At 41.8% G+C, this 27879-nt stretch overlaps 1 protein-coding gene and 1 pseudogene across 1 annotated transcript; one reads left to right on the forward strand and one right to left on the reverse strand.

Moving 5' to 3' along the window:
- Positions 1–712: 712 nt before the first annotated feature.
- LOC128468842 (gastrula zinc finger protein XlCGF17.1-like) lies at positions 713–4971 on the reverse strand. Its single transcript, XM_053450666.1, has 2 exons — positions 4779–4971; positions 713–2188 (listed from the first exon to the last, which is right to left on the reverse strand). The coding sequence occupies exon 2, from the start codon at positions 1765–1767 to the stop codon at positions 865–867; it is 903 nt and encodes a 300-aa protein (XP_053306641.1). The 5' UTR covers positions 1768–2188; positions 4779–4971; the 3' UTR covers positions 713–864.
- A 2903-nt stretch (positions 4972–7874) lies between these two features.
- Positions 7875–27871, forward strand: LOC128469061 (NACHT, LRR and PYD domains-containing protein 3-like; annotated as a pseudogene).
- The last annotated feature ends 8 nt before the right edge of the window (positions 27872–27879 follow it).

Below are 27879 nucleotides of genomic sequence, written 5' to 3' on the forward strand. Positions count from 1 at the left end.
CCGACTGTGAAGAAGGGTGAGTGAGTGTTCTTCTGTGTCAGGATTAGTTGGTTCCCAGGGTCCTGTATGTATGCCTCCTTGGAGTGGAACAGGTGGAGTGACAGAGGTTTCAACCATAGCTATGGTAACCTGGCAGCAGTCTTCCCAAAATAAGGGGCAAGGGCTGACTCGGCCTGTGGACTCAGAGCATGTGTCCGCAGGGGAGCACACTGATGGTGAGACCAGGGGATCTGGCACCATGTTACCCTCCCCTCCAGCAGCTCAGGGGCAGGAATCTATTGCAGAGTACTTTGTTGACGCTGAGACTCAGACACAGAGCCCCGAAATCCAGCAGACCCAGCAGACAGATCCCACGTTAGAAATACTCAGGGAACTGGCCTATGCGACTGTAGAAAAGGAGTGTCTTGTTATCGTTTGGGCCTTGCAAAAACTACAACCATACCTACATGGGCGCCAATTTACTGTGATTACTGATCTCAACCCCCTACACTGGTTACACAGGGTGGCTGGGACAAATAGGAAACTTCTCCGATGGAGCCTAGTTCTCCAGCAATATGAGTTTGCCATACAGGACAAAAAGGGGAGTACGCATGGCAATGCCGATGGTCTGTTAGGTAAAACATTTTCCGCATTCGGAACACGCAAACGGTTTCTCTCCTTTGTGATTTTTCTCATGCATTCTAAGCGAGCCCTTTGACGTGTAACATTTTCCACATTCCGAACAACCGAATGGCTTTTCTCCTGTGTGGAGCCTTTCGTGGCACTTGTGCAGTTCGTTTCTCAAAAAAACCTTTGCCACATTCAGAACACGCAAATAGTTTCATGTGTATTAAGGTTCCTTTGTCTAGCGAAACGTTCCCCGCATTAAGTACGCGCGAATGGTTTCTCTCCCGTGTGCACTCTCTTATGAACACTGAGGCTTCCCGCCGTAGTGAAGCATTTCCCGCATTCAGGACACGCGAACGGTTTCTCTCCAGTGTGCGTTCTGATATGATCACTGAGGTTCCCCGTCGTACAGAAGCGTTTCCCGCATTCAGGACACGAGAATGGTTTCTCTCCAGTATGACATCGCGTGTGTGTGGTCAATTCTGCCTTTAAAATGAAACGTTTTCCGCACTCTGGGCACCCAAATGGTTTTTCTCCACGGTGAAACAGCTCGTGTCTCCGTAGCACTGGCTTCGTAAAAAAACACTTCTCGCATTCTGAACACGCAAACGGCCTCTCCCCGGTATGAGTCCTCTCATGCACACCCAGTTGTGACTTTGTGTTAAAACATTTGCCGCATTCCGAACACGCAAACGGCCTCTCCCCGGTGTGAGTCCTCTCATGCACATTCAGTTGTGACTTTGTGTTAAAACATTTGCCGCATTCCGAACACGCAAACGGCCTCTCCCCGGTGTGAGTCCTCTCATGCACATTCAGTTGTGACTTTGTGTTAAAACATTTGCCGCATTCCGAACACGCGAACGGCTTCTCTCCCGTGTGAATCCGCTCATGCTGCTCGATATGTAGTTTTCTATAAAAACGTTTTCCGCATTCGGAACACGCAAACGGTTTCTCTCCTTTGTGATTTTTCTCATGAGCTCTAAGCGCGGTCTTGGACATGTAACATTTTCCACATTCGGAACACATGAATGGCTTTACTCTTGTGTGGAGCCTTTCGTGGCACTTGAGGTTTTCCTCTGTCATAAAACCTTTGCCACATTCAGGACACACGAACGGTTTCTCTCCTGTGTGTATGTTCTCGTGTCTACTACGATGTCCCATTGTGGTGAAACGTTTCCCGCACTCGGAACACGCATACGGTTTGTCCCCGGTGTGAATTCTCTCGTGTATTTTCAGATATCTTTTTTATGTAAAACGTTTCCCGCACTCGGAACACGGAAAGGTTTTCTCTGTTTGATCCATTTCTGTACGGCCGAGATTGGATCCAAAGTATCCAGAAGACACAAACAGAACCTCAAATTTCTATGAATGTTTCTATTTTGCTCACTAAACACTTTATCCACCAGAGATTGGGGTTCCTTGGCTGCGAGTGGCGGCACTTTTATCCCCAAACTCCTCGTTACGGATCGTTTTAGGATTTTCCTTGTGATTGGATTTGTTTCTTCAGACTCGATGATGAGAGAGATGACGCAGGAGACGATCGTCCATCTATGTGGTCAGAATAGTCGGTATATTTATACTCCTAGAATGAAAGAAAGAGAAAAATAATCAAATAATCATGTTTATATATTATTTAAAACAAAGAGAATTGGTGAAAACATACAGTTTCTGGTAATGGGGTATTTTCTAGTTGGGTGTTTCGAGTCGACTCCCCCGAGGTTCTGTCTTTGGTCTCATTCTTTTCAGTTTAATTATCAGAGATCGGGAACAGGGCCCGGAAAGTGATATCTAGATATTTAACAGATGAAACCAAACTATGTAAGGAAATTAAATCACAGGGGTGTGGAAAACAATTCTACTTGTCCAAGAGACTAAAATGGTAGCCCAATCTACTTGTTCTTCATGACAATCTATTTGTCCTGATATTATTAATACATATATAAGCGGTCCAATAAGTCATTTTGTGTTGTGATGTGATACTTTTGCATACATTATCCCCTATGCACCAGGCATGTGCATTAACAGCTAAATAACGTTATATTAAAGTTATATTAACCCCTTGATGACAAGACTGTTTCATACTCGTAGGACACTTTGGGACAAAGGCTCTTAACATTTTTCAGTGTTGCTGTTTAGCTGTAATTTTCTTCTCTCTCATTTTGTGCTCCCACACACATTATATATTTTTATTTTTCTCATCTAATTTACTATAAACAATGATAAAATATGGTGCATTTTTGTAAATTTTTACTATTAAAAAATAAAAAATATGGTGAAAATAAAAAAAAATACTCATTTGTTTTGAAATTTTTTTTACTCATCTGCAAAAACTAATGCAAGAAAAACCTGCTAAATTGATTCTACTATTTGTGTTAGGGGCAGCCGAAAAGGATTAGTGGAACAACAAAACAAAGACCAAGAGGGAGGTCCATTCGGTCTGAGGTGTGCCAAAACCGACGTACCAGGTCGGCCTAGAAAGGGCTACCTCGTGAAAGAAATGGATAGAGAAGAGAGTGGAAATAAAAGGAAAGAAATTAATAGAGGGGGGGGGACAAGGGAGGGCAACGAAAAAAAGCCGTAATAATTCTAGGTGTGAATTTACCGCTCCTGGTTTATGTCCATGTCAAACACCCCCCAATATGTGTTCAGTAACATCTCCTGAGTACAGTGACCCCCCCCCACACATGCATGGGTTTGTTGGGTTATTTGGGAGGTAAAAGGCCACGTTCAGAAGGCCACCTTTGTGAGATGCGCATTTTTTGGCATTTGGACATCTGGTCAGTTTGCTGGTCATCTTTGAAGCCGTCCAATTCGATTTACCCCATCAAATCATCATTTTTTTATAACTAGGCGCCCCACTGGCTTTTAAAACGCCAATATTTTAATTCTTCCCATGTGACAAGTTTTGTGAATATATAGTATATAAAGTAGGACTTGCTTATAAAAAAACTTTTTTGTATATATATATATATATATATATATTTTATTTTTGTTTTTTACCCAAATGGTTGAATGCAGTACTTGAGTTCTCAAGAGAGCCTGGATAGACCCTCTGTGAACTTTGATTTGTCACACTTGGCGCCGCCATCACCCTCCTACCCCCCCCTATCCTTAGCACTGCATGTGTTATCAACACAACTTTGTCTGTTCTCCATGCAGCATTATTCACATTGGCTACGATTTCCCTGACTTCTCTGATGAGCGGTGCATACCGAGGTTCTCTCTGTGGTGCAGTGCGGACCGGATTACTTCTATTTAGTCAGAAGTGTGAATAAATCCGTTTGATTTCCCTCGTCCTTTACATCGCATATCATAAAGAAATTCATGCCGTTGTTTTTTAATGTCACCTATTTAGTTACAATAAAAACACTGTAAAGGGTTATTGTTCCAAATCCTTTGCCCCCTGGGAGCCACCATATGGTTCTTGTTAAACTCCTGAGGAGGGGAAGGGGGGTTAAAGGAATTAACCCTTTCCTTCCTGTGTGTAAAAACCCCTGTTAAAAGCAGCCACATTCATTTTAACCCTTTCATGTTTGCGATCCCTCCTGATTTTATCGATAAATGCAGCAGCGTCCTCAAGTGTTTGCGTCTCCGAAGCAATTGCTATACTAGTAGGTTCCAAATATTTAAACTTGGCAGGACATTCATCATCGGAAATGTTACGTTTCTTTCTTTGCAGTTCCTGTTCTGAACTGACCTCTGCTTCGTCCTCTACATTTTCTGGCATTAAGCTATGTCTTTGCTTATCTCTCCTTGTAATTATAGAAGCTTCTTTCAAGTCCTTCTGCAACTTTGAAATTAGCAAATTCTTAATTTCCAAACAATCGGACAAATCGGAAATCTCTTCTGTCAGTAAATCACATTTAGGACATTCCTTTTCTATCGCACACACATTGTGCATCTCATTTTTAACCCCGTCACTACTCTACATTATTAGTCAGATCATCACCACCAGCAAGTAATGCATGAAAAATCTTTATCATTTTCATGACATTTCCCAACTTCTGTTTCTCCTTCTTCACAGAAAATATCTTTTTATCTATCTTATTATTTGCATCTTCACACCGACGCCATAAATCGTGCCACAAACTTGCGTCACTAGCCGTATAAGGAACAAACTTTAATTCAAGTTTACTTGCCGAGGAAAAGGTGTCAATAAAACCCATGCTTACCGTAGATCAGCTGCGATCAGCGTGATACACGATGCTCCTTCCTTCTCACCACGTGGTCTGGTCGTGTGGAATCACTCTCTCTTCTGGTCACCGCTAGGTTCTTGAGTCAGAGAATTTGATCTCTTCAAAGTGCAGAATACCCCCCACACACTTTGTTGAAAGAGGAAAAAAAAACAAAAAAAAAATGAAAAGAAAAAAAAACATGCAGTAGAGGCTGGCCATAGAGAACAAACACCGACCGAAGACTGGCTGGCTCCTCAAAACTTCTCCAGTGGCCAAACAGCAATGAAGACCACGGCTTCTAAGTCTTCTTCAGTAGATTTATTTAGTAACCAAATAACATACAAACAGTACTGGCCGATGGACAGATGGTAGTCGTAGGTACTGTAGGCTCAGTATGTTTGGTGAGGTGAAGATGGAAGAGCGGAGAAAGAGTATTTATACCCCTTTCCATTCAGGGTATCAGTCATAGGATACACCAACATTCCACAGAAGAGCTCCGTCACGCGTTTTAAACATATGTTCCTGGCGCTCGAATTGCATTCAGGCCTAACGTGTGTTGGACAGAATAAAAGTATAAGGCTAGGTTTCCACTTGGGTTTTTGTCCTGCGTTTTTTTTCTTGATGAAAAACGCCAAGAAAACTGCCACTGCATTTTCCTGCGTTTTGGTGTTTTTTCTGGAGTTTTTTTCTGGCGTTTTAGCCTTCCTGTGAAAATTGCTTTTTTTGACCAGTTTTTCCAGCCTTTACACGTTAGAAGTTTCACCCAGCTAAAAGGGATTAGGATAAATGGCAAGTATCTGCCCTCTCCTGATGTCATTTCTTTGATAGAGTTCTACTTAAATGCCCCGGCGGACCCTTTTGTCACTTTTCTGTGGTTTGTAAAGCATGCTTTATTCTGAATGTCTGCTCCTCTAGGAAGATTGGCCCCAAATGATGGTGCAAATTGTTTGCTGTTGCTTTTGGCACGCAGGATCCAGTTGGTTTGTTTGTAATGGCATGTTTGTTCTAAATGGTGTAAAATTCAATATGAACTTTGTTTTGTGTGAAACTGTTTGTTTCCAGCCTATTTCTTGTAAGACACGCAGATACTGGGTCCATCCTCTGCATTGTAACTGTGGAAAAAAACGCCATAAAAAACGCCAAGGCAAAAAACCCACATGGCGTTTTCATGGCGTTTTTTCTCTCCCATAGACTTCTATTGGAGAAAAAACGCCAAGATTTCTTGCAAAAAACGCCAGTGTCAACATGCTGCGATTTTGAAAAACTGCCACAGAGCCCAAAAAAGCAAAAAAACGCCAAAGAGGTAAAATCTGGCGGTTTGTACATTAAGATTGGAGGTTACACAAGTTTCAAGAAACGTATGTTTTAAAGTTTGAATAAAGTTTTACGTGTCACAGTACTTACCATAAATAAAACTGTGGCCTTTCAAAATCCAATTGGTGTCTGTGGTTATTTTATTAATCTTACATTCTTAACATGACCCACAAATGTATCTAGTGCCTTGATCATGCTCTGCAGTCTGCAACCAAGCCAGCCTGGGAAGCAAAGCGCTCGCTCGTTACACTTCTGCTGCCCGATATTCGGCAGCCCGCTCAGGTAACCGTGACAACTGCCACCCCACCGACCCACATGACATCAAAGAAAGTGTGAAATAAACTCACCTTATCATTTGAGTGCTGCGCCTCTGCTTCTTTATTTTGGATCAAAGAAATTGGGGCATTAACTGCATTGAGGGGTATAATAACAAACCCCATAAACCTGGTTAACACACGCTAACATTTTATGCACACACACGCTAAAAGCATATATTAATACACACTCAACGCTATATGGGGGAAACAATCTATTCTGTAACCGTCTGCAGAAGGAGAGAAATGTGAGCCGGAGACTGTAGGGACCTGCCCTCCTTCCATGCCTTGCAGCAAGTATGTAAGGAATGCAAGTGGCTGCACAGTGTGAGCAGTATTAACTTCAGCCTCTTCTGCTGGGAGGCTGTTCCACTTATCTACCCCCCAGTGGAGTAAAGCTTCCCAACATCTCCAGGGATGGTTTAGTCACATTGCAGCCTTTCCGAGAGCATTTGCTTTGGGCTACGCTTGGTCTGTTTTTGCTGCGGCCGCCTCTCCCCCATTCTACTAACATTAAACTGCAGCCGCCACGCTCTCCCTCATTCTTCTAACATTAAACTGCAGCCGCCGCGCTCTCCCCCATTCCTCTAACATTAAACTGCAGCCGCCGCGCTCTCCCCATTCTTCTAACATTAAACTGCAGCCGCCGCGCTCTCCCCATTCTTCTAACATTAAACTGCAGCCGCTGCGCTCTCCTCCATTCTACCATGAATTAAGGGGGGGGACCTTAAAATGGCTATTGGTTTCTATATCTAAATTCTATACAAAAGTTTCTAGCTTTCCATATCTTAATGGCAGCCAAAATCCTTTTGGCTCGTAATTGGAAAAGCCAAGAGGTTCCACACTGGGAAAAATTAAAATCACAAATAAGGTTCCAATTGAAAATGGAAAAAGGTTTGATAGAAGGTAAACAGGAAAAAATAGCTTGCCAAGCTTTGAATAAATGGTTTCTTTTGTTTCCTAATGAGAGTAATATACAGCCCTTGGACATATGAGATATATTCTTTGTATGGCGACTCCCAATATATATACTTAGATATTGAAAATATACCTATTTATTTATTTATGTATTTAATTTTTTGTCTTTGTCTATATATATTTTATTTATTTTTTTTGTTTGTGAGGTTAAGTCGAAATGTTTTTGTGATGTGGATTTTGTCAATAATAAAAAATCTAATTAAAAAAAAAAAAAAATGGCTATTGGTTTTCTGTTTGTATGTAACATATGTTGACTAACTGCATAATAGATTTCAATAATGTTAAAATACATGTATTCCTGTTTATTAGGTAAAAACTGTTCTACTATTTCACTAATGTGTATTTTTTCTTTAAAAAAATTCTTTAAAAAAGCACCTAACTTTTAGGGTGCGGCCTATAATTGATCCAATGCGGTAATTAGGGGTAAATAATTAGATGAGCAAGTGCCGGGGCAGAGGATAAAATAACCCTGTCAGTACATGTACAGTCTTTGTCGTGAAGGGGTTAAAGTATGTTACAGAAGAATAAAGCTCCTCCCATTTCCAGTAAAGGGCGAGTTCTCCCAGCACACACAGTACATCCTGCTGAATGTATGCACGCAAGCAGAGGTAAGACTGCACGTCGCCCTCATCCTACTTCTCGTTAGTGATGACCCCTCTATGAAATCAGCATCTCCCAGGAAATCAGGTTTTCTTCTTATGATGGAAAGTCACTCAGGTACGTAGGAAATAAAATAATAACGGAGAGAGCGAAAAAAACAACCCCATTCCCTTATCTTATTTTTTGCTTCTTCATTTTGTTTCACTTTCAATTTCCACCCCTCCTTTTTTCTCTTCCCTTTTACAGTTTCTGCTTTTATTACCATTAATTTCCTTGGATTTGTATTATTTCTCTTTTCCTTGAATCGGATATAATCATTCTTTTTGCTTTTTGTTACACTATTTATCTCCTGAACACCGGTTCCCTGTTTGTTTATTTTTGGGTTAGCTTTTCTCTTAATGCTTCTATGCTTTATTCTCCTGTTCAGCAGTCTGTCCACAATCTGAGGCTAAAGATTAATAAAATGAAATGAATAATACAAATAAATGAATAATCTCACTTTATAATAATAATTCAAAAATAACAGTTGTATTGTAGATATAGTTTTATTGTTTTCATAATGACCTCATCTGAGGTTACTTTTAGGTATAAGAAATATCCTGGTGGTTTCCAAACATAAAGAAACAAAAAAACTGTAAATTTTAATAATGCTAAAAAAAAAGTCTCCAAGTATTCTGATGCCCACGGAGTCTGAATAGAAGAGAGGGGGCCTTGACAAACAAAACCCCTTAGGTTCGAAAAACCTTTATTTGCCCAGCACCCAAAAATTTGAAAAAATGTAATGGATGTTTTTGCCCTTTAAAAAAAATGCAAAATTCAAAATGGGTGGGTATTTAAAATGAGATAGCTGTAAGTTAGTCCTTGGTCTCGTTAGGGTAGCCATATCCCTGTCCCATGAATGCTAGTAAGTTGTTGTCCTTAAGGGGTTAACCATATGTGTCCAGAATTTAGACTGGCATTATTATTTTATTCACCCCCTCCATGTCTTTCCAGATTCATCCTCTGATGCTGCATTTACCTCCAGCATGTTTTCTCCAGGCGTGTCCTCCAGGACTGATACACCAACTATTCTGGACATTCTCCAGCACTTTCTGTATGATTTGGGAGGAGAAGATTTCGGAGTAAACTGTCAGATTTTAGATATAAAGATAAAAGACCCCTAGAACGAGGACGCCTGGAAAATGCAGACCCTGTTGATATCTCAGGGCGTTTCGTGGATTATTATGGAGAGAGGAACGCTCTGGATGTGACGAGTCAAGTCTTACAGTCAATTGGTCTGATGGGACTTGTAGAAAAACTCCAGGAGACGCTAAAATCATGTAAGTCTGGTGAATTTCTGTTACCATAAAGACATTTATTTAATGAGTTTATTTACATGATGCTGACTGGTCGTACTTTACATGTCAGGCTCATTCGGCCTCAAACCGTCGGAAGACGTTAATGGTATGTAAACTATAGATATTTGTCTTTATAATGCCAACAGGTAAATGGTGTGAGTTAACACAGAAATGTACCAGATTCTCTTGGCGATGGTGTGGGTAGGTGGATAACCCCCAATGCTTACTGGTTCCTGACTACCCCCATTAAAAAAGGAGGGCTACCATCATCTTTTAACTGTCCAGCATCAAGATTTATTCCTATTATGACATTTGGGTTTATTCGCCGAGGAGAGAGCTTAAATAAATAAATAAAAAAGAAAATAATAATAATAATAATATAAATAAAAAAATAGTTAAAAAATAGTAAAATGTAAAAATAATTTCTCACCATGCCATTCTCAAATGTCACCATCAGGGGAACATTCAAGTTCCAAAAATGTAAAAAATAAATAAAAAAGGCCAAAAAAATTAAATATATAAATATTTTTATGAGCAAGTCCTAAAATTAGCTTCGCATGGAAAGAGTTAAAATACTGGCATATTAAATGCTCATGGGGTGTCTACTTTTTAAAAATGTATGATCTGATGGGATAAATTGAATGGGCCGGGTTCAACAATGTCCCAATTAACACGGGGGGAAGGATGACCACACGTCTAATTTCCAACTTGAAAAATGCACACGTCCCAAATCTGGCCTTTTAGCCCCAAAAACCCAACAAACCCATGCATGTGGGGAGTTGTAAATGCATACCTGAAATAAAATGTGTGTAAAAAAAAACAAAACACAAAAAATGACTACCACAAAGTTTGATAAAGACTGGTGGTAGAATTAGTGCATGGAAAGAGTTCAAATACCAGCATTTGAAATACCCTGGGGTGTCTAGTTTTAAAAAATATATAGTTTGATGGAGTAAATTCAAATCAAAGACACCCGAAACAGCACATGGGGAAATAATTACCAGATTTGGAATAAATGATTTTGAAATAGCAAAACGCTACTTGTATTTATTATACAAAAGAATCCAAAAACACCTCTTACATATAATTTCATCATATCAATTCCATGGTGTGTATTAGGACCATATCCTTAAACTAGGGAAACTCCTCATAAATTGTACACTTAGAAGAAAAAAAGAGTTCAAAACAAGCCCTTCTAATATAAAATATATTTCTTTATTATACAAAAGTATAAAAACACATACAGCACTCAAATATTGGATAAGAAACTCTCCTTGAAGCAAATCCGAGCATGTGAAGGTACTACAATTGCATATATAAAGTGGCCTGTATGCACAGGGGCGTGCTGAGCCGGGGGCAGGGGGGCAATTGCCCCCCCAGGCCGCCCTGGATCCGGGCCAGCGGGCTGGCCGGGTGGCCGGCAGACGAACATTCATGGCAGCCGCAAAGTTAAAAACTAAGCGGCTGCCACCGGGACTGTCCGCCGCTGTCCACCGGTAGCGTACCTGGCGGGGGGGCGGTCCGCCTGGAGTGCCGCTCACTGGGGGTGCCGGCACGCCTCCAAAAACGATGCGCGTGGCAACTGTGACTGTGCATCGGGACTTGATGTCAAATCCCGGCGCACAACACTGAAGCCACGCCCACCGCCTTCCGCGCTCTCTGCACCGGAAGGACGGGACACGGAAGAAGAAGAGGAAGAATGAAGAGGAGGAGGAAAAGTGACAGTGCCAGAGGAAAGGTAGGAAAATATTAGTAAGTGTGTGAGAGTGATGGGTGTTATGCTATAGTTTATGATGAATGTTTGTGAATGAGGGTTTGAGATTGCATGGAAGTGTGGGGGGATAGCATGGCATAGGGAGGCTGTCTAGGCATGATAGGAGTGTGATTGCTGTTATCAATTTTTTTTTTTTTTTTTTGTCCAACTGTGGTGTGTTAACAACACTTTTATTAAAAGTAAATTACATACGGGGCCGTGGCTTGGCTGGCAATGGAGTAGACATCAATGAAGACATCTTCCCGCGCTTTGCCGGTCATCCAAGATGGAGAGGAGGACTCAGACGCCTCACAAGGCCTTGATGCTATTCCTGCTCAGCGATCTCCTTCGCCCTTAGCGGAGGATTCAGAACATCAAGCTTTAACCATCTCCGCTATGAAAGTGCTGCTCGATGAGATGCGCCTAAAAGTCAAGCATGATATGACAGACGCTCTCTCTGAAATTCAGAAAGACATCCGAGAGCTTGGAGGCCGCACTGCGCATCTTGAAGACAAGATGGAGGAGTTCACGTCGGCACACAACTCTGTGGTCGACACGTGTAATTCTCTACAGGATGAAGTGGACTCTCTGCGGCTAAAGCTTAGCGACTTAGAGGATCGTTCTCGTCGGAATAATTTGCGTATCCGCGGTATACCCGAGGATGTTGCCTCTGAAGATTTACTCACCTATGCCACCACGTTGTTCCGCTCGGTGTTGGAGCTTCCCGCGTCTGAGGAGGTCAAAATCGACCGTATTCATAGATTGCCTCGTCCTAAAACGCTGCAAGGATCACCCCCACGAGATGTTATCCTTAGGATTCATTTCTACGATCTCAAAGACAAGTTTATGCAGAAAGCAAGACACAAGACTGCTCTTCCGGAGCAATATCGGGAGCTTCAGTTTTTTCAAGACCTCTCCCAGTACACTCTGCAACAACGTAAGGCTTTTCTGGCCGTAACTGCTGCGCTCAGGGCTCATAAAATTCCCTACCGTTGGGGGTATCCCACTCGTCTACTCATCAACAGAGAGGGCACAACGCACCTGGTTAAAACACCGGCCGCAGGCTCTCAATTGCTCTCTGATTGGGGTCTGCTTGACGTACCTGTGAAATTCCCTTCCACGCGGGACCCGCTTCCACCCACCAGGTCTCCCCCCTAAAGGCTCGCCCGAGAATGGGATGTGGTGCATTCCAAAAGATCTCCTACACACACACACATGAACTGCTTGGATACATCTCCTGCCTATATCTAGGCTATGGTCTAGAGTCGCCCGGGACGCTGTGTTCACCTTGATATACTTTTTTTATTTTTTTTATTTTCAGCTTCTTTTGTTCCCGTTATGCGGTCGTCGTGATTTTGCTGCGGACGCCTCACCCCATCTGGAACGCTCTTTCGGCTCTATGTCGCTCCTGCTGATGCTGTATCCTTGTGTCCTGGACGCTCTCCATCATCCGTTGACATCTGCGGACTGTTCCTGGTCTCGACTGCTGGTCCATTCATATCTTCAGACCGGTTAGACTCTCGCTTTTTCCTCTGTTTGGATTTTTGTCTCCACGTGTACCTCAATTGGGTCTTTCCATGATTTTTGGGGACGCTTCCAGGGCTGCAGGGGTGAGACGCGCTGCTTTCTGTTATACTTTTTTTATGTGATTCTGTATTTTTGTTCTTTAATTTTTCAAATGTATAATTTTCTGCTTTTTACACCACACACGACACGATATTTCATACGTTTTCCCGGAGGTCTGTGGCTCGGACCTTAAAGTGCCCTACCGGGCTTCCATACCACTCTACACGACATTCTCCTTCTTTCCTCATACACCTTGCGCTATTCCATTTTCATACACATTTATGTTGATCAGTGTTTGGTCGGGTGCTTTGTAACTGTTTGACCTACTGATACACGTATGTCTTCTGCACTTCATAACACCCTTACACTCCCCCACTGCATCATACGATCTTCTCTCTACTTGTTCACAGTAGTGATGACACATTCTATATATACTCTTTTGTTCCGTCATGTCTCCCTTGCCTGCACACACACACACGTACTTTCACATAAGTCACGACATTTTTATTTAGTTGCTCATTGGGGTCTTTTTTTTTTCTCTCCTTCTTACAAATGTTGGAGGTCTCCCTGTCCTATTTGGGAACGACCTTCACATCCCTGTGTGGTCTCTCTACACGGTACGGGTTATCACCCCCCCCGACGGCCCAAAGCGGTATGGGCCGATTAAGTTCTGAGTTACATACCAGTTTTGTGTTTTCTTTTATTTTTCTTTTTACTCTGGGAGCGTTTACAATACAATGCTACATCTTGGATACTTGTTTCCATACGATTATTGATGTGTCACTTATGTTTTATTTCCTTTTGAATGCACCTTACATATCACCATATTATTTTTTCCTTGGTTCTGGACGTGGCTCGTCCCACTATATACTTGGAGATTTTCTTCCTTGGGGGTCTCTGTTGAATTTCTCTTCCACTACCGCATTTGGTCCCATACCTTTTAATTTTTACCATTATGGCGTCCCTTAACCTTTTGTCATTAAATGTTAATGACCTGAATACTCCCCATAAACGGAGACTGCTTCACTCTGAGGCCAAAAAACACCACGCTCATATCCTCTGTGTGCAGGAAACTCATTTTAAACAACCTTCTCCTCCAAATTTCTTTTTAAAAGATTTCCCGTGGCACTTTCATTCCATGGCAAAAACGTGTAAAGCGGGAGTCTCTATTTTTATTTCGAAACAACTTTCCTTTCAGTTAACTAAAAAAACGGCTGACCCCCAGGGTAGATATTTGATCCTTAATTGTGTCATTAATTCTATTGATTATACCTTGGTTTCGTTTTACGCACCTAACACCTCGCAAACACATTTTTTTAGGAAACTGTTGTCCAAAGTAGATTCCCTTAAAAAAGGTCAACTTATTCTGTGCGGTGATCTCAATGCATTTTTTAACCCCCTCTTAGATACCTCCTCTGCCCTAACAGGTACATACGACAGACAAATTAGTTCTCTTGCTAATACCTTATCCACCACTTTACATTTGTTTCAGCTATATGATGTTTGGCGCCTTCGTCATCCTTCTGTACGGGACTATTCTTTTTTTTCTGCACCACACAATTCTTACACCAGAATAGACTGCATTTTAGTTGACAAAATTACACTGCAGGCAATCCGGGACTGCTCTATTGGCGTCATTAACTGGTCGGATCATGCTCCCTTGCACTTAAAGTTACGTGTCGCACATCCTTTCCAGGGCAAAGGCTCCTGGCGCCTTAATGATTTTCTTCTTTCTGACGATTCCTTCACATCCCAAATTCACTCGCACTTAGATATGTTTTTTTCAGGAGAACAAAGGTTCTGTGAACTCGGTTGAAACCTTGTGGAATGCCCATAAGGCTGTGATTCGGGGGCGATTTATTAGTATGGCTTCACATCTCAAAAAGCAAAGGGAGAAGGAGGATGATAAAGACTCTTTACTTCTCCAACTATATGACCTAGAGGCCTTGAATAAATGTTCTCCGTCTTCCCAGACTGCTGCTGAGATCCGAAGCATTAGACTCAAATTAGCTGAAATTCAATCTCGCCACACAGCTTTAATGTTGTTGAAAATCCGGCAACGTTTTTATTCCAAAGGGAATAAGGCAGATACGATGTTAGCTCACAAGCTTCGACATTTTTCAGCCCTGGCGCGTCCCTCCTCTCTTCGTTCCTCACAGGGAGTGGTTTTGCAAGACCCCTCTCATCTTGCTGGCGAGTTTGCTACTTACTACTCCTCTCTCTATAATCTTTCTGCTGATACTTCTACTCCTCAGCCTGCAGCCGACTCTATTAATGCTTATCTTGCCTCTGTTTCCTTACCCTCTCTCACGGATGATATGAGGCTTAGTCTCGACGCTCCCGTAGATTTAGATGAAATACAACTCATCACACGCCAACTTAAAAATAATTCTGCCCCCAGCCCGGATGGACTGACAGGTCTATACTACAAAACTTTCTTCCCAATTCTTGGTCCTCACCTCCTTTCTCTTTTCCAATCTTTCATGTCCAAGGGGTGTATCCCGACTGAAAACCTTCGTGCACATATAGTTACCCTTCCTAAGCCAGGCAAAACGCCAGATAGATGTGAAAATTTTCGTCCTATTTCGTTGCTGAACAACGATATTAAGATATATGCCAAACTTTTAGCAAATCGGCTCTCCGCGATTCTCCCTCTCCTTCTCAATTCGGATCAGGTGGGTTTTGTTAGACATAGACAACCGAATGATAATACACGCAAGTTTATTGACCTTTCCTGGGAGGCCTCACGACATAAAACCCCATGTCTCTTTATTTCGTTCGACGCGGAAAAGGCCTTTGACAGGCTGCACTGGCGTTTTCTTTCATCTGTCCTGCAGAAATTTGCTTTTTCGCCTTCCTTAATTCGCTCCATTATGGCCCTCTACTCTTCTCCTTCTGCATCTGTTCTTTTTTCAGGTTTTCTCTCGCCTCCGTTTTCGATTTCTAATGGGACGCGTCAGGGTTGCCCGTTATCCCCTCTGCTGTACACATTGGCTCTAGAACCACTGGCCCAGTCGATCCGTTCTGACCCGTTGATATGTGGCTTTCAGCGTGCTGGTGGACACGAATCTATTCTTGGTCTCTTTGCTGACAACATATTAGCAGCTATCACGAATCCCTCAGTTTCCTTGCCTGCTTTATTGGCCCAATTCACAAAATACTCAGCAGTGTCTTACCATAAACTTAACATACACAAAACACAGGCTATGCACATACATCTCCCGGCTCACTTATCCGCCTCGCTTCGGGCCACATATAATTTTGAGTGGCGTCGTGATTACCTCTCTTATTTGGGAATTAAGCTTCCTAAATCCCTATCCAAGTTGAATGATTTTAATATCATTCCTCTATGGAAGCATATACTCAACACAATGCAAGGGTGGCGATCATTCGACTTTTCCTGGCTCGGACGTATTGCGTCAGTCAAAATGATGGTCCTTCCAAAATTGTTGTACGTTTTTAGAGCAGTCCCGGTTGCTATCCCACCTAGGTTCCTCTTGCGCATACAAACCTCGCTTACTGATTTTATTAATCTGAGTGGTCGTTCAAGAATTTCCAAACAGGCCTTCTTTTCTCCTAGGTTCAAGGGAGGTATGGGTGCACCGGACATTGCGGCATACTACAAGGCCGCAATCCTCTCACAAGCGGCAGCTTTTCATTACCGCAATTACATCCCCCGTTGGGTATTGTTGGAAAATTCCTATTTGCGCCCTTATACATTATCGCAGCTCCTATGGCTTCCGCCTCGCTGTATTCCTCCTCTCCCTCCCACTACAATTTGTACATTTTGGACATGGTCTAGGGTCGCTAAACGACTTCCTCCACTACGACACCTCACTAGGGCTACGCCGCTAAGCTCCCTGGAATTGTTAATCCCACACTTACAAATTCAGGTTTGGGAGTCTACCTCCTCCCTCCGTTTAGGTGACCTATTCCATGGAGGTTCTTTACGCCCGTTCTCGGATTTGTGCGCCACATTTTTGTTTCCGACACGGGACTTTTACAAATATTTGCAAATTAGACACTTACTTCAGTCTGTCAGTCCTTCTTTGCCGGTTAATATTTCTTCCTCGCATCCAATCGTTCTTTTGTGTTTAGCCTCTGCTCCCCGTAAAGGTGCAATTTCAGTTTGTTATGCCTCTCTCCTCTCTGATCTCTGGGAGAATAAACTCCCTCATATGTTGGCGTGGGAAAAGGAGTTGGAAACTACATTCCCGATTGAGTTGTGGCTCGAGTCTGAGGAGGCGATGAGGGGTGTGACGCACTGTACCAACCATGTTGAATTACAAAAAAAGTTAACGTGTAGATGGTATTTGACACCTAAACGTCTATCACACGTTTCCCTCCTGTTCCTCCCTATGTTGGAAGGGGTGCCACGCTGAGGGTACGATGTTGCATGTCTGGTGGTCGTGTCCACCTATATTAGCAGTATGGGAGAAGGTGTTTCATTTTCTTGAGTCCTCCCTAGAGGTTAGCCTTCCTTTTTTGCCACAGCTCGCGCTCCTACACATGTTCCCCGACCACCCCCCCCAGTAGGAAATTGGTTATACATTTTTTTTTGGCTGTTAAATTACTCATAGCCCGTCACTGGAAGTCAACAGAGATACCCCTTTTATCGTCCATGCGGCAACATTTAGATCGTATCCATGTATTGGAAAAACTTTCTTTCAGGAATGACCATCAAATGATTCAATACGAGAAGGTTTGGGCTCCTTGGCTAGTTATGCGTGATGCCATGTTCTGGGAGGGCGATTAACCCCAGGTATTGACGGGCCGCGTCCAGGTGCTCTTATCGTTTTTTATCAGTTTTTTTTGGTTTTTGTTTATTTTTATTTTTTCTTTTTTTGCACATGATAATGATCGTTATTCCCTATCACACATATGGATTTACATTACATTCCGGTCATTATGTCTAAGGTGCTTCGCTCCCAGAGTCGAGAGTTCAGTGTTGGGTTCTATTTTTGGTAATAAGTATTTCCAGGCATTCCGTTGTCCTGGTTTGTTTCTTACTGGCACTTTTTCTGTGACTTTCAGGCTGTTAGCGAAACGATTCTCGTTCATAACTACCATTATCGATTTTATGTTATTGTGATGCTACGTGCTATTTAACAACTCTTATTGCTATGTACGTTACATGATCGCTATCATCCTCTCGGTGCTTATGTATCAACATGGATATTGTTTGATGCTCTTTCTCATGTTTATTTCCTCATGCTGAGAGGTGCTACTATGTATTAGCCATTGCACGTCCTGGAAGTCTGTTTATGTATATTTTGACTCTTGTGCCTTTTCAACAGAAAAATAAATAAATAAACAAAAATTTTAAATTTCAAAAAAAAAGTTAATTACATACCAAAATTGGACAGAAAAATTCAATAACAGTATTAATAGATATATATGATTGCAAACAGCAATCACACGCCTATCATGCTAAGTCAGCCAGTACATGCTAGAACCTGGGCATGATAGGATTGTGATTGCTGTTAATTATATATATATATGTGTATATATATATATATATTGTTGTTGATTTTGTTTTTTGTTTTTTCTGATTTTGGTGTGTTACTTTTAATTATTTTTTTTTTCGTTTTTGGCCAAATGAATGCAGAATTTTCAGTTTCGGTCCAGAATTTTTATTTCGGTGCATCCCTACTATGTACTAAGCCAGTCACTGACGTGGTAGACCTACACCACATCAATGTTTGGCTTAGTATATAGTGATAGGGGTTGTACTGTCAGTGTCTGGCACAATGTATAGGCACACATTGACGGTGGTACAGCGTAATCCCGAAGTATATAATGATAACAGTTATGCTGTACCACCGTCAATGTGTGCCTCAGTATATAATGATAACAATTTTGCTGTACCCCTGTCAATGTTTGCCTAACCATAGAAACTATGCAGTTTGAATGTGTGTGGGGGGGTGCCACATACAGGATCTGCCACAGGTGCCAAATACTCTTGGTACGCCCCTGCATCGTGCGGCAGTCAGGCCCAATGGCCATTCCTCAGCTCTTCGTCCCACGTCTTTAAAGGGGTGGGATAAAGAGCTGAGGCACGGCTATTGGGCGGCGCGGTGCCAGCACGCCGGGCGCTTTCATTTCATTAGGCGCCGGTGGAGTGACTGCTGCACGACGGCCGCTTTCAATGTTGCTCACAGCCGCTTCGGTGGTGCAATGGGCCACTTGACTAGACTTGCCCCCCAGGCCTTAGGCTGCCAGCCCTCCCCTGTGTATGCATTATGGCAGTAATATAAGTAAAAATAGGGTGTCTTAATATCAATTACTCACTCCAGCACAGAACAACACCACAACCTATATCCATTGCATCATATTATTACTTTGCAAATCACACATGTGCATGGATAATCCAATCATAACTATTAAATATCACCATAAAGTGCTACAGTGCTTACCCATTTTGTAAATATGACCTCTACTTCCCCTATGCCGTTTGGGTTTTCCTTTCTCAAGGGGCCGCTGTTATTCCCCCATTGTGTAGACCACTTTATATATGCAATTGTAGTACCTTCACATGCTCGGATTTGCTTCAAGGAGACTTACGTGTCCAATATTTGAGTGCTGTATGTGGTTTTTATACTTTTGTATAATAAAGAAATATATTTTATATTAGATGGGCTTGTTTCGAACTCTTTTTTTTCTACTACTTGTACTACTTGTACTTATTGCAGAAAAAAACAAAAATAAAACATATCATGGGTTATTTCTAAACTCAGGTCAAATAGTCGAATCTATTTAGTAGGTTTTTTCATTAGCTTTTTTAGATGAGTAAAAGATTTTTCAAGTAAAAGTTAGAAAAAGTCATTTTTTCCTAAATGTTTCACCATATTTAACCCCTTAATGACAAAGCCCATACATGTACAGGCTCAAAATGCATTGTTTTCAATGGATTTAGGGACCGCCCATTGTCCTTAAGGGGTTAATACGTTTTTTATAGTAATTTAATATGATACAATCAAAACAATGACATCTAAAGAAATTGCTTTTTGTCCTGAAAAAAACAAATATGTAACTTGTGTGGGTTCAGTAAATGGGAAATAATAAAATTACAGCTAAACACGAGCAGCCTCCGTCACAAAGGGTACTAGGGCTGCAACAACAAATCGATAAAATCGATGATAATCGATAATGAAATTCGTTGGGAACGAATTTCATTATCGATTAGTTGAATCGATTTTTATCGATTGTAAAATGAGGGTTTTTTCAAGGCAAATGCTCTGAAAAATACCCCTCGTGTTATAATCAGTTTAGTGTGACTCACAGGAGTCACAGCAGCAGTTGCTACTTACAGTTCCTCCCTGCAGTCACTGCCGATTGGCCCACCCACTTCCTTTTTCCAGTCCCTCCCTGCAATCGCTGCTGGAGAAAGAAAGGGGCGGGGCCAATCGGCAGTGACTGCAGGGAGGGACCGGGAGGAAGAAAGGGGTGGAGCCAATTTCCGCCCATTTCCTTAGCATCGCCATGGCTGTGACACTCATCTAACTGTGAGTATAAAATTAATATTTGGGCTGCTGAAAGTTAGGGGAGGTGGGGGTTAATTTAGGGGCAGTTATAGTTAATGGGGTGTTTAGGGTTAACTTAGGGGCAGGTATAGTTAATGGGGTGTTTAGGGTTAACTTAGGGGCAGTTATAGTTAATGGGGTGTTTAGGGTTAACTTAGGGGCAGTTATTGTTAATGGGGTGTTTAGGGTTAACTTAGGGGCAGTTATAGTTAATGGGGTGTTTAGGGTTAATTTAGGGGCAGTTATAGTTAATGGGGTGTTTAGGGTTAATTTAGGGGCAGTTATAGTTAATGGGGTGTTTAGGGTTAATTTAGGGGCAGTGGCGATTGGGGTGTTTAGGGTTAATTTAGGGGCAGTTGTGGTTGATGGGGTGTTTAGGGTTAATTTAGGGGCAGTTGTGGTTGATGGGGTGTTAAGGGTTAATTTAGGGGCAGTTATAGTTAATGGGTTAATTTATGGGCAGTTGTGGTTGATGGGGTCTTCAGGGTTAATTTAGGGGCAGTTGTGGTTAATGGGGTCTTCTCTTCAGGATTAATTTAATGCTGAGGACTGAGGGTTAATTTAATTAATTTAATAAGGTTAAATTAAGGTGCAGTTAGAGGTAAAGGGGGCAAACTGAGGGGAATCTAAATCCTGGGGGCAGTGAAGATTATTAATGTATTTATTTATAAAAGTATTGTGTCTGTGAACGAGTCTGCAAATCCTATGAGTGCACTATGGCATATCAGGTAGGTATACGGCATACCTGAGGAGGACGGAGTGATATATCTGGGGGTATAAGGCATATAGGGTATATAAGGCATATGTGGGGAGGGCAGTGTGGCATGTCTGGGAGGGCAGTGTGGCATGTCGGGCTCAAATATGCATAACTGGGGGGCAGGATGGGGAAATAAAAACAAGAAAAAAAATTTATTCTGCCGTTTGTTTTTAACATCCTATGTTACCTTATTAAATAATTTAAAGTAAATGAAAAATTTAACTTTTTTTATCCAATTAATCCATTAATCGAAAAAATAATCGTCCAACTAATCGATTATGAAAATAATCGTTAGTTGCAGCCCTAAAGGGTACAAAAAATAAAATCAGCCATTGTCAGGAAGGGTACAACAAATAAAATCAGCCATTGTCACGAAGGGTACAACAAATAAAATCAGCCATTGGGTTAAATGTTCCATACTGAGGTGATCTGATATATTTTATCCTCCACAGAGTGTAGAAGAAATTACCTGGATTTTGTAAAGAATCAGCACCAAAGCATTCAACGTAAAAATGGCCGAATGGGAGAGAACGTTAACATGGAGACGATCTACACCAATCTGCTACTAATAAAAAAGCAACGTGACAAAAAAGAGAGAAAACAGGAAATAAGAGGTTTGGGTAGAGAACATCTTGAGATGATGGGGCGGAGATGTTCGGAGGATTATTCCCCAACCACTGTTGACAAGCTGTTTGATCCTGATAAACATGGGTTTACGCCAAAAACTGTGGTGTTACAGGGACCTGCGGGGATCGGAAAAACTATGACAGCCCAGAAGATCATGCTGGACTGGGCCTCGGGAAAACTGTATGAGGACCGGTTTAATTATGTGTTTTATCTGAGTTGCAGGGAGATAAACCGAATGACTGGAGAAACGAGCATTGCTGATTTTATATCCAAGATGTGTCGGCTAAAATGTGTGCTGTCCCTGTTATATGCTGGATTGTATGCACTGTACTCAAACAGGAGATAAAAGAGACTTTTAATGTGACTTGTTATAAAACATCCACTTCTGTTTACACGCTTTACTGGAAAGGTTTGTTAAAATATCACAGCAGAACGTCCAATGTGCCCATAAAGTCCTACATGAAGAAGCTGCGTGATTTGGCCAAGAATGGAGTCTGGAACCAGAAGATCATTTTTGAGAAAGGAGATTTGGAAGAGTACGGATGTGATTTGTCAGAAGAAGAATCTCTTTTCCTGAATGAGAACGTGTTTCAGAGGGACATTGAAACTCAGACTTCATCCACCTGAGTGTACAGGAGTTCTTCGCAGCTCTCTATTATGTCCTGGATGAGGAATCTGATCCGAACCGTCATAAGGAGGAGGTCAGGAGACTGCTGGTGGAGTCTGAGAAACAATTGCACTTAAAATTAACTGTACAATTCTTGTTTGGCCTCTGCTGGGAAAACCAAATAAATGAAATCGCAAAAAGCGTTGGGTGTAAAATGTCATCGGGACTGAACCCTATTCTGGAAGAATGGATGAAGAAAAGGATATCCACAGCCTTGGATAGTAGAGAAATCCTGTACTATTTGTACGAGACTCAGGATACGACGTTTGTGAAGAGAATGATGTCTCATTTGATGCACTTGAAGATTGGTTCTTTATTTGCTTCTGATGAAGAATTTGTAGAAACCCTCCTTGTCCAAGCCGTGGCCTACTCTTTGGTGAATAGTGAGAAAGTTCACACAGTGGAATTCAGTCATTATAACCTGACTCACAAGGCAATTAAGATGCTCTCCAAAAGCTTTTGCAAGTGTTCAGAGATCACGTAAGTGTTTTTGATTCCTTGTGAATTAAATGTCGTAGATGACATCGCTGTTGGCCTTATAAAAGGTACCTCACGGGTGTTTTTGATCAAAGTTTGCTAGATTATGTGGGTACAGCACCTGTGATAGTCCATGGGTATGACAATATCTCACAACATGTGCCTCAAAATATTGTTAATTGTGTACAATGCAGTGTGTCTGAAAAGTATATCATCCTATGAAGACAAGCAGTTTTTCCATTACCTGCTACAGACGAGTCAAGTGATTTGAAAATGGTTCTGCAGCAGGAGATGAACTGCTTATTGACGGCTTAAATTAGTAAACTCATGGAGACACGGTGTGAAGATTGAGATCCGTTTCCAAACAATCGCCAGCAACTTACACCCATTCTGCCAGAAGAGCATTTTAGTGGTCAGGTCTGAGGTTGGAAAACCCGACTTGCAATCGGAGCTCCAGTTTATTGTTAAAGTGTTTAATAGGGTTAAGGTCAGTGCTCTGTGAAGGACACTCGAGTTTCTTCACACTAAACTTGTGAAACCATGTCTTCATGGACCTGACTTTGTGCACTGGGGCACAGTAATTCTCAAACAGAAAAGGCCTTTCCATAAAGTTGGACGCATCCAATTGTCCAACATGTCTTTGTATTCTGTAGCATTAACATTACCCTTGACTGGAATTAAGGAACCAAAACCCTAATCAACAGCCCCAAACCATTATCCTCCTCCACCACACAATACAGCAGGCACTATATATTCTGGTGGGCAGCGTTCTCCTGACCTGGATTTAGACATCAACATACCTTTCAAGAATCATAGGCAACCCAAGGCAAGCCCTTGTGATCTCGTGTAATAGATCGATAACACCCCTTGTTCCGAACAATGATCAAAGATAAAGGCTTTCCTTGTCATATCTCCAAGTGGAAAGACCAATACTTGTACAATGTGCGGATCACATCTCTTAACCCCTTGATGACAATTGCCGGTCCAGGCACGTCACGGAAAAACCTGTCGTTTACGACAATTGACGTGCCAGGACCGGCACGTCTTTAAACGGGTGCAGAAAGCGATCTACTTTCGCTTTCTGCACCCAAACGGCATTGCTGTAATGCCTCGACCTCGAGGCATTCAGCAACGCCACAATCGGCACTAGGGGCCATTTCTGGCCCCTCCCCGGGGCGTCAACATCCACCATAAATTGTATGGCGGCGGACACCCGTTTTAAAAGTGTTTAGGAGGCGATCAACGATCACCTCCTAAACTTAAATGGTGTCGCTGGAATGCCTCGATCAGGAGGCATCCAGCGACACCAAACACTTACCTCGGGATTGACTGTGACCGCTCTGGAGAGCGGTCACAGCCGCCGCTGCCGGTGATCTTCACCATCAGCAAGATGGCGGCGGACCGGGAAAAAAAAAATAAAGATGAAAAAGTTCGCTAGATGGTCTCCAGACCCTCTAAAGAACTCTGGCTCCACTTGCAGGTTGAATACAGGTACTGCATTCAACCATGCAAATCAATGGAGCCCAGCTTTCTAATCACAGTGTGATTAGTAAAAATAAATTAAAAAATAAAATAAAATTAATAATAATTAGAAAAAAATAGTAAAAAAAAAAACAGTAAAATGTAAAAATAATTTCCCACTGATGTCACTATCAGGGGAACCTTCAAGTTGAAAAAAAATGTTAAAAAAAATTTAAAAAAGGCAAAAAAAAAAAATATATATATAAAAAATATATTTTTGTGAGCAAGTCCTAAAATTAGCACATTAGCTTAAAACAATTCTCGCATGGAAAGAGTTAAAATACTGGCATATTAAATGCCCATGGGGTGTCTACTTTAAAAAAATGTATGATTTGATGGGGTAAATTGAATTGGCCGGGTTAGAAAAATGCACACATACCAAATGTGGCCTTTTAGTTCCCCCCAAAAATGACAAACCCATGCATGTGGGGTATCACTGTACTCAGGAGATGTTGCTGAACACATATTGGGGTCTCGTGTGACAGCGGCATATACCAGGAGCTGTAAATTCATACATAACATAGGTGTGTGGGGGGAAAATACACACAAAAGAATACTACTGCAAACTTTGAAAACATTCTGGTGCATGATATGGTGTATGGAAAGAGTTAAAATACTAGCATTTGAAATACCCTGGGGTGTCTAGTTTTCAAAAATATATGGCTTTATTGGGCATACTGAAATGGCCCGGCTCAAAGATGTACCAAATAGGACATGGGCAGTTGATCGCCAAACGCCAAAGTTCAACATTAAAAATGCGCATGCCCCAAATGTGGCCCCTTTGCCCCCAAACAGCCAGGCAAAATCATTCATGTGAGGTATCGCTGTACTCAGGAGATGTTGCTAAACACATATTGAGGTGTTTTATGATTGTGACATATACCAGAACCTGTTTATTCATACCTGAAGTAAAATGTGTGTGAAAAAAACAAATGCAAAAAAAATTACTACCATAAAGTTTGACAAAGGCTGATGGTAGAATTAGTGCTTGGAAAGGGTTAAAATACTAGCATTTGGAATACCCTGGGCTGTCTAGTTTTCAAAAATATATGACTTGATGGGGTAAATTGCATTGGCCGGCTTCAAAGATACCCGAAATGGCACATGGGGGGAAGAATTACCAGATTTGGAAAAAATGGCTTTGAAATAGCAAAACGCTACCTGTACTTATTGCCCCATAATGTGTAGAAAAAAGCAAAAAAACATAAAACCATTGGGTATTTCTAAACTCAGGACAAATAGTAGAATCTATTTAGCAGTTTTTTTCATTACCTTTTATAGACGAGTAAAAGATTTTTCAACTAAAAGTTAGAAACAGTCAATTTTTTCTACATTTTTCACCGTATTTTATACTTTTTTAATAGTAAATAATATGATACAATAAAAACAATGTCATCTAAAGAAAGCCCTTCTTGTCCTGAAAAAAACAATATCTAATGTGTGTGGATTCAGTAAACGGGAAAGAAGAAAATTACAGCTAAACACGAGCAGCGCAGAAATGTTAAAACGGCCATTGTCACGAAGGGTACAAAAAGTAAAATCAGCCTTTGTCACGAAGGCCTATTATTTACATTATGACAGGTAGAATATTCTAAGAAAAACCACAGAGGACTTAATTACATATAAACTACTCACACCAAAGTAATTCAACAGAAATTTCTTACGGCTTTCACAGGAGAGAGAGAAAGGAGAGGGGAGAAATAGGATATATAGAGAAAAAAGGGGTAGGGAGGGCCGCATCCCATATGCTTCACATGCTGAGGAAGTCCTCAGAGGCTGTCCAATGAGGAATATTCATGGGACAACACGTGCCGCCCTCTTGGTCAGTCCGGAGCCAATAAAATCTTACCGCCTACTGTGTAGAAGAAGCAAAATTAAAAACGTGTTTTTTTTCTGTTTTAGTATAGTGTTTTTATCTATCATCACTAATGATTTCTGCAGGTTCATCAAACAAGGAAAGGGGAATCATAGTATAGTAACAATATACTGGGACTGAAGGGGTTAAAAAATTTTAACGTGTGTAATTAAATACTTATCTTTTGTGTTTTTCTCATCTCTCTGCAGGTTGTTTATCTGTGATCTGACCTCATCCTGCTGCGAGGATCTGCGAGATGTTATTATCACAAACCGATCTCTGACCAAACTGGATCTGTTAGGGAATAAGCTTCAGGACTCAGGAGTAAAACTTCTGCGTGAGGGTCTCCAGCACCCAGACTGCACCCTGCGGGACCTGCGGTGAGAACTGGACTAATACTTATACAATAATCATCTCACCTGGGGGCATGGATGGGTTAAAATCTAGGATAGTGCTGTAGTTATGTGTTACCTCTTATGACAAAAGCAAAAAGTTGGAATGGAATAAAATATTTAATGAGCACAACCAATAAATCCTGAAGAACTCCCTGTGTGATGACTGTAGCAGCCTCGACTCCCGTGCTAGGCATTCATAGAAAACACATGAACCCCCAATAAAAACACAACAACCCTTTGGTTAGAAAAGGCCACAGCCGATTTTATTTAAATGCTGGCCAATGCCACGCAGACCTAAAACCAAAATAGGTGCGTTAACAGGACAATGACCAACACACGGAAAACAATAAATAACATAAATTAACATAATTAAACATTAACCATTTAATGGAAAAACCACACCAAGCTTACCAGGTTATCCAGGTACCACACAGGGAAGGACATACCGAGATGCCCAAACCCAGACCTGAGGTTCCCAGCTCCACCTGCCAGAGAACCTCCACCACCAATGGTCTCCCATCAGCATTAACCCCCTAGATACCTGGTAAGCTTACGCGCGACCGTGACAAACACACACATACCAGAAAACTCAACACACAAAATGAAGGGAGGGAGGGTGGGACAAACAGCAAGTGGTAGGTGACACAAAATGGCGTCAAACCCTTAAATAACCCACCGTTAACCCCTCCCCCCAACTATTCAAAAAATGCCGCCAAGGCCTAGCCCTGCTCAGCACCCAGTCAACGGCCCACTCAGGCCCATTCTGAGCCCCGTGGGCTTCAGTATTAGGGAGATAATGCATCCAGGGTTCTCTGGGTTAGGATTTTATTTAGGGGGACTTGTCCTGCGTCCTGGGCAATCCATTTCAGAGACAACGCACTGTCCAGGAATGAAGATCAGCAGTGAGGACGCTGACTCGCTGATCACGCCGGATACAGAACATTCCTTTCCAATCATCGTCGTGTGCTCATAGAGGAGAGGGGAAAGGGAAATGTAGCGAGTGCATGTGGGAACCGGAAGGAGAACAGCTTACAGGGGAAAGAGATGAGCTGGGAGTTAAAAAAGAAACAGCTCTATATAGAGACCGCTGTCAGACACACAGACTATTTTTATATAGAGTCACTTCATGTCCAGCAGGCAAAATCCTAGACACTAGGAAGCAATCGGGTCTAATTCTTGGGTTTTTCTCATATTTCTGCAGGTTATTGCACTGTAGTCTGACCTCATCCTGCTGTGAGGATCTGCTAAATGTTATTATTATTATAAACCGGACTCCGACCAAAGTGAATGTGTCAGAGAATAACCTTCAGGACTCAGGATTAACTTCTGCGTGTGGTGTATCTGCTGGTTCACAAAATAACTTTAAAAAAATCATATAAAATAAAGCTCAGCGCCCATTGGAGCTCTGTCTCTC

The sequence above is a fragment of the Spea bombifrons genome, chromosome 11 (genome assembly GCF_027358695.1).
Source record: "Spea bombifrons isolate aSpeBom1 chromosome 11, aSpeBom1.2.pri, whole genome shotgun sequence".
Taxonomy (NCBI): Eukaryota; Metazoa; Chordata; class Amphibia; order Anura; family Pelobatidae; genus Spea; species Spea bombifrons.

Bases quoted from the DNA above. Each gene is read 5' to 3' on its own strand.
- LOC128468842 (XM_053450666.1), bottom strand. From the start codon at position 1,767: ATGGGACATCGTAGTAGACACGAGAACATACACACAGGAGAGAAACCG.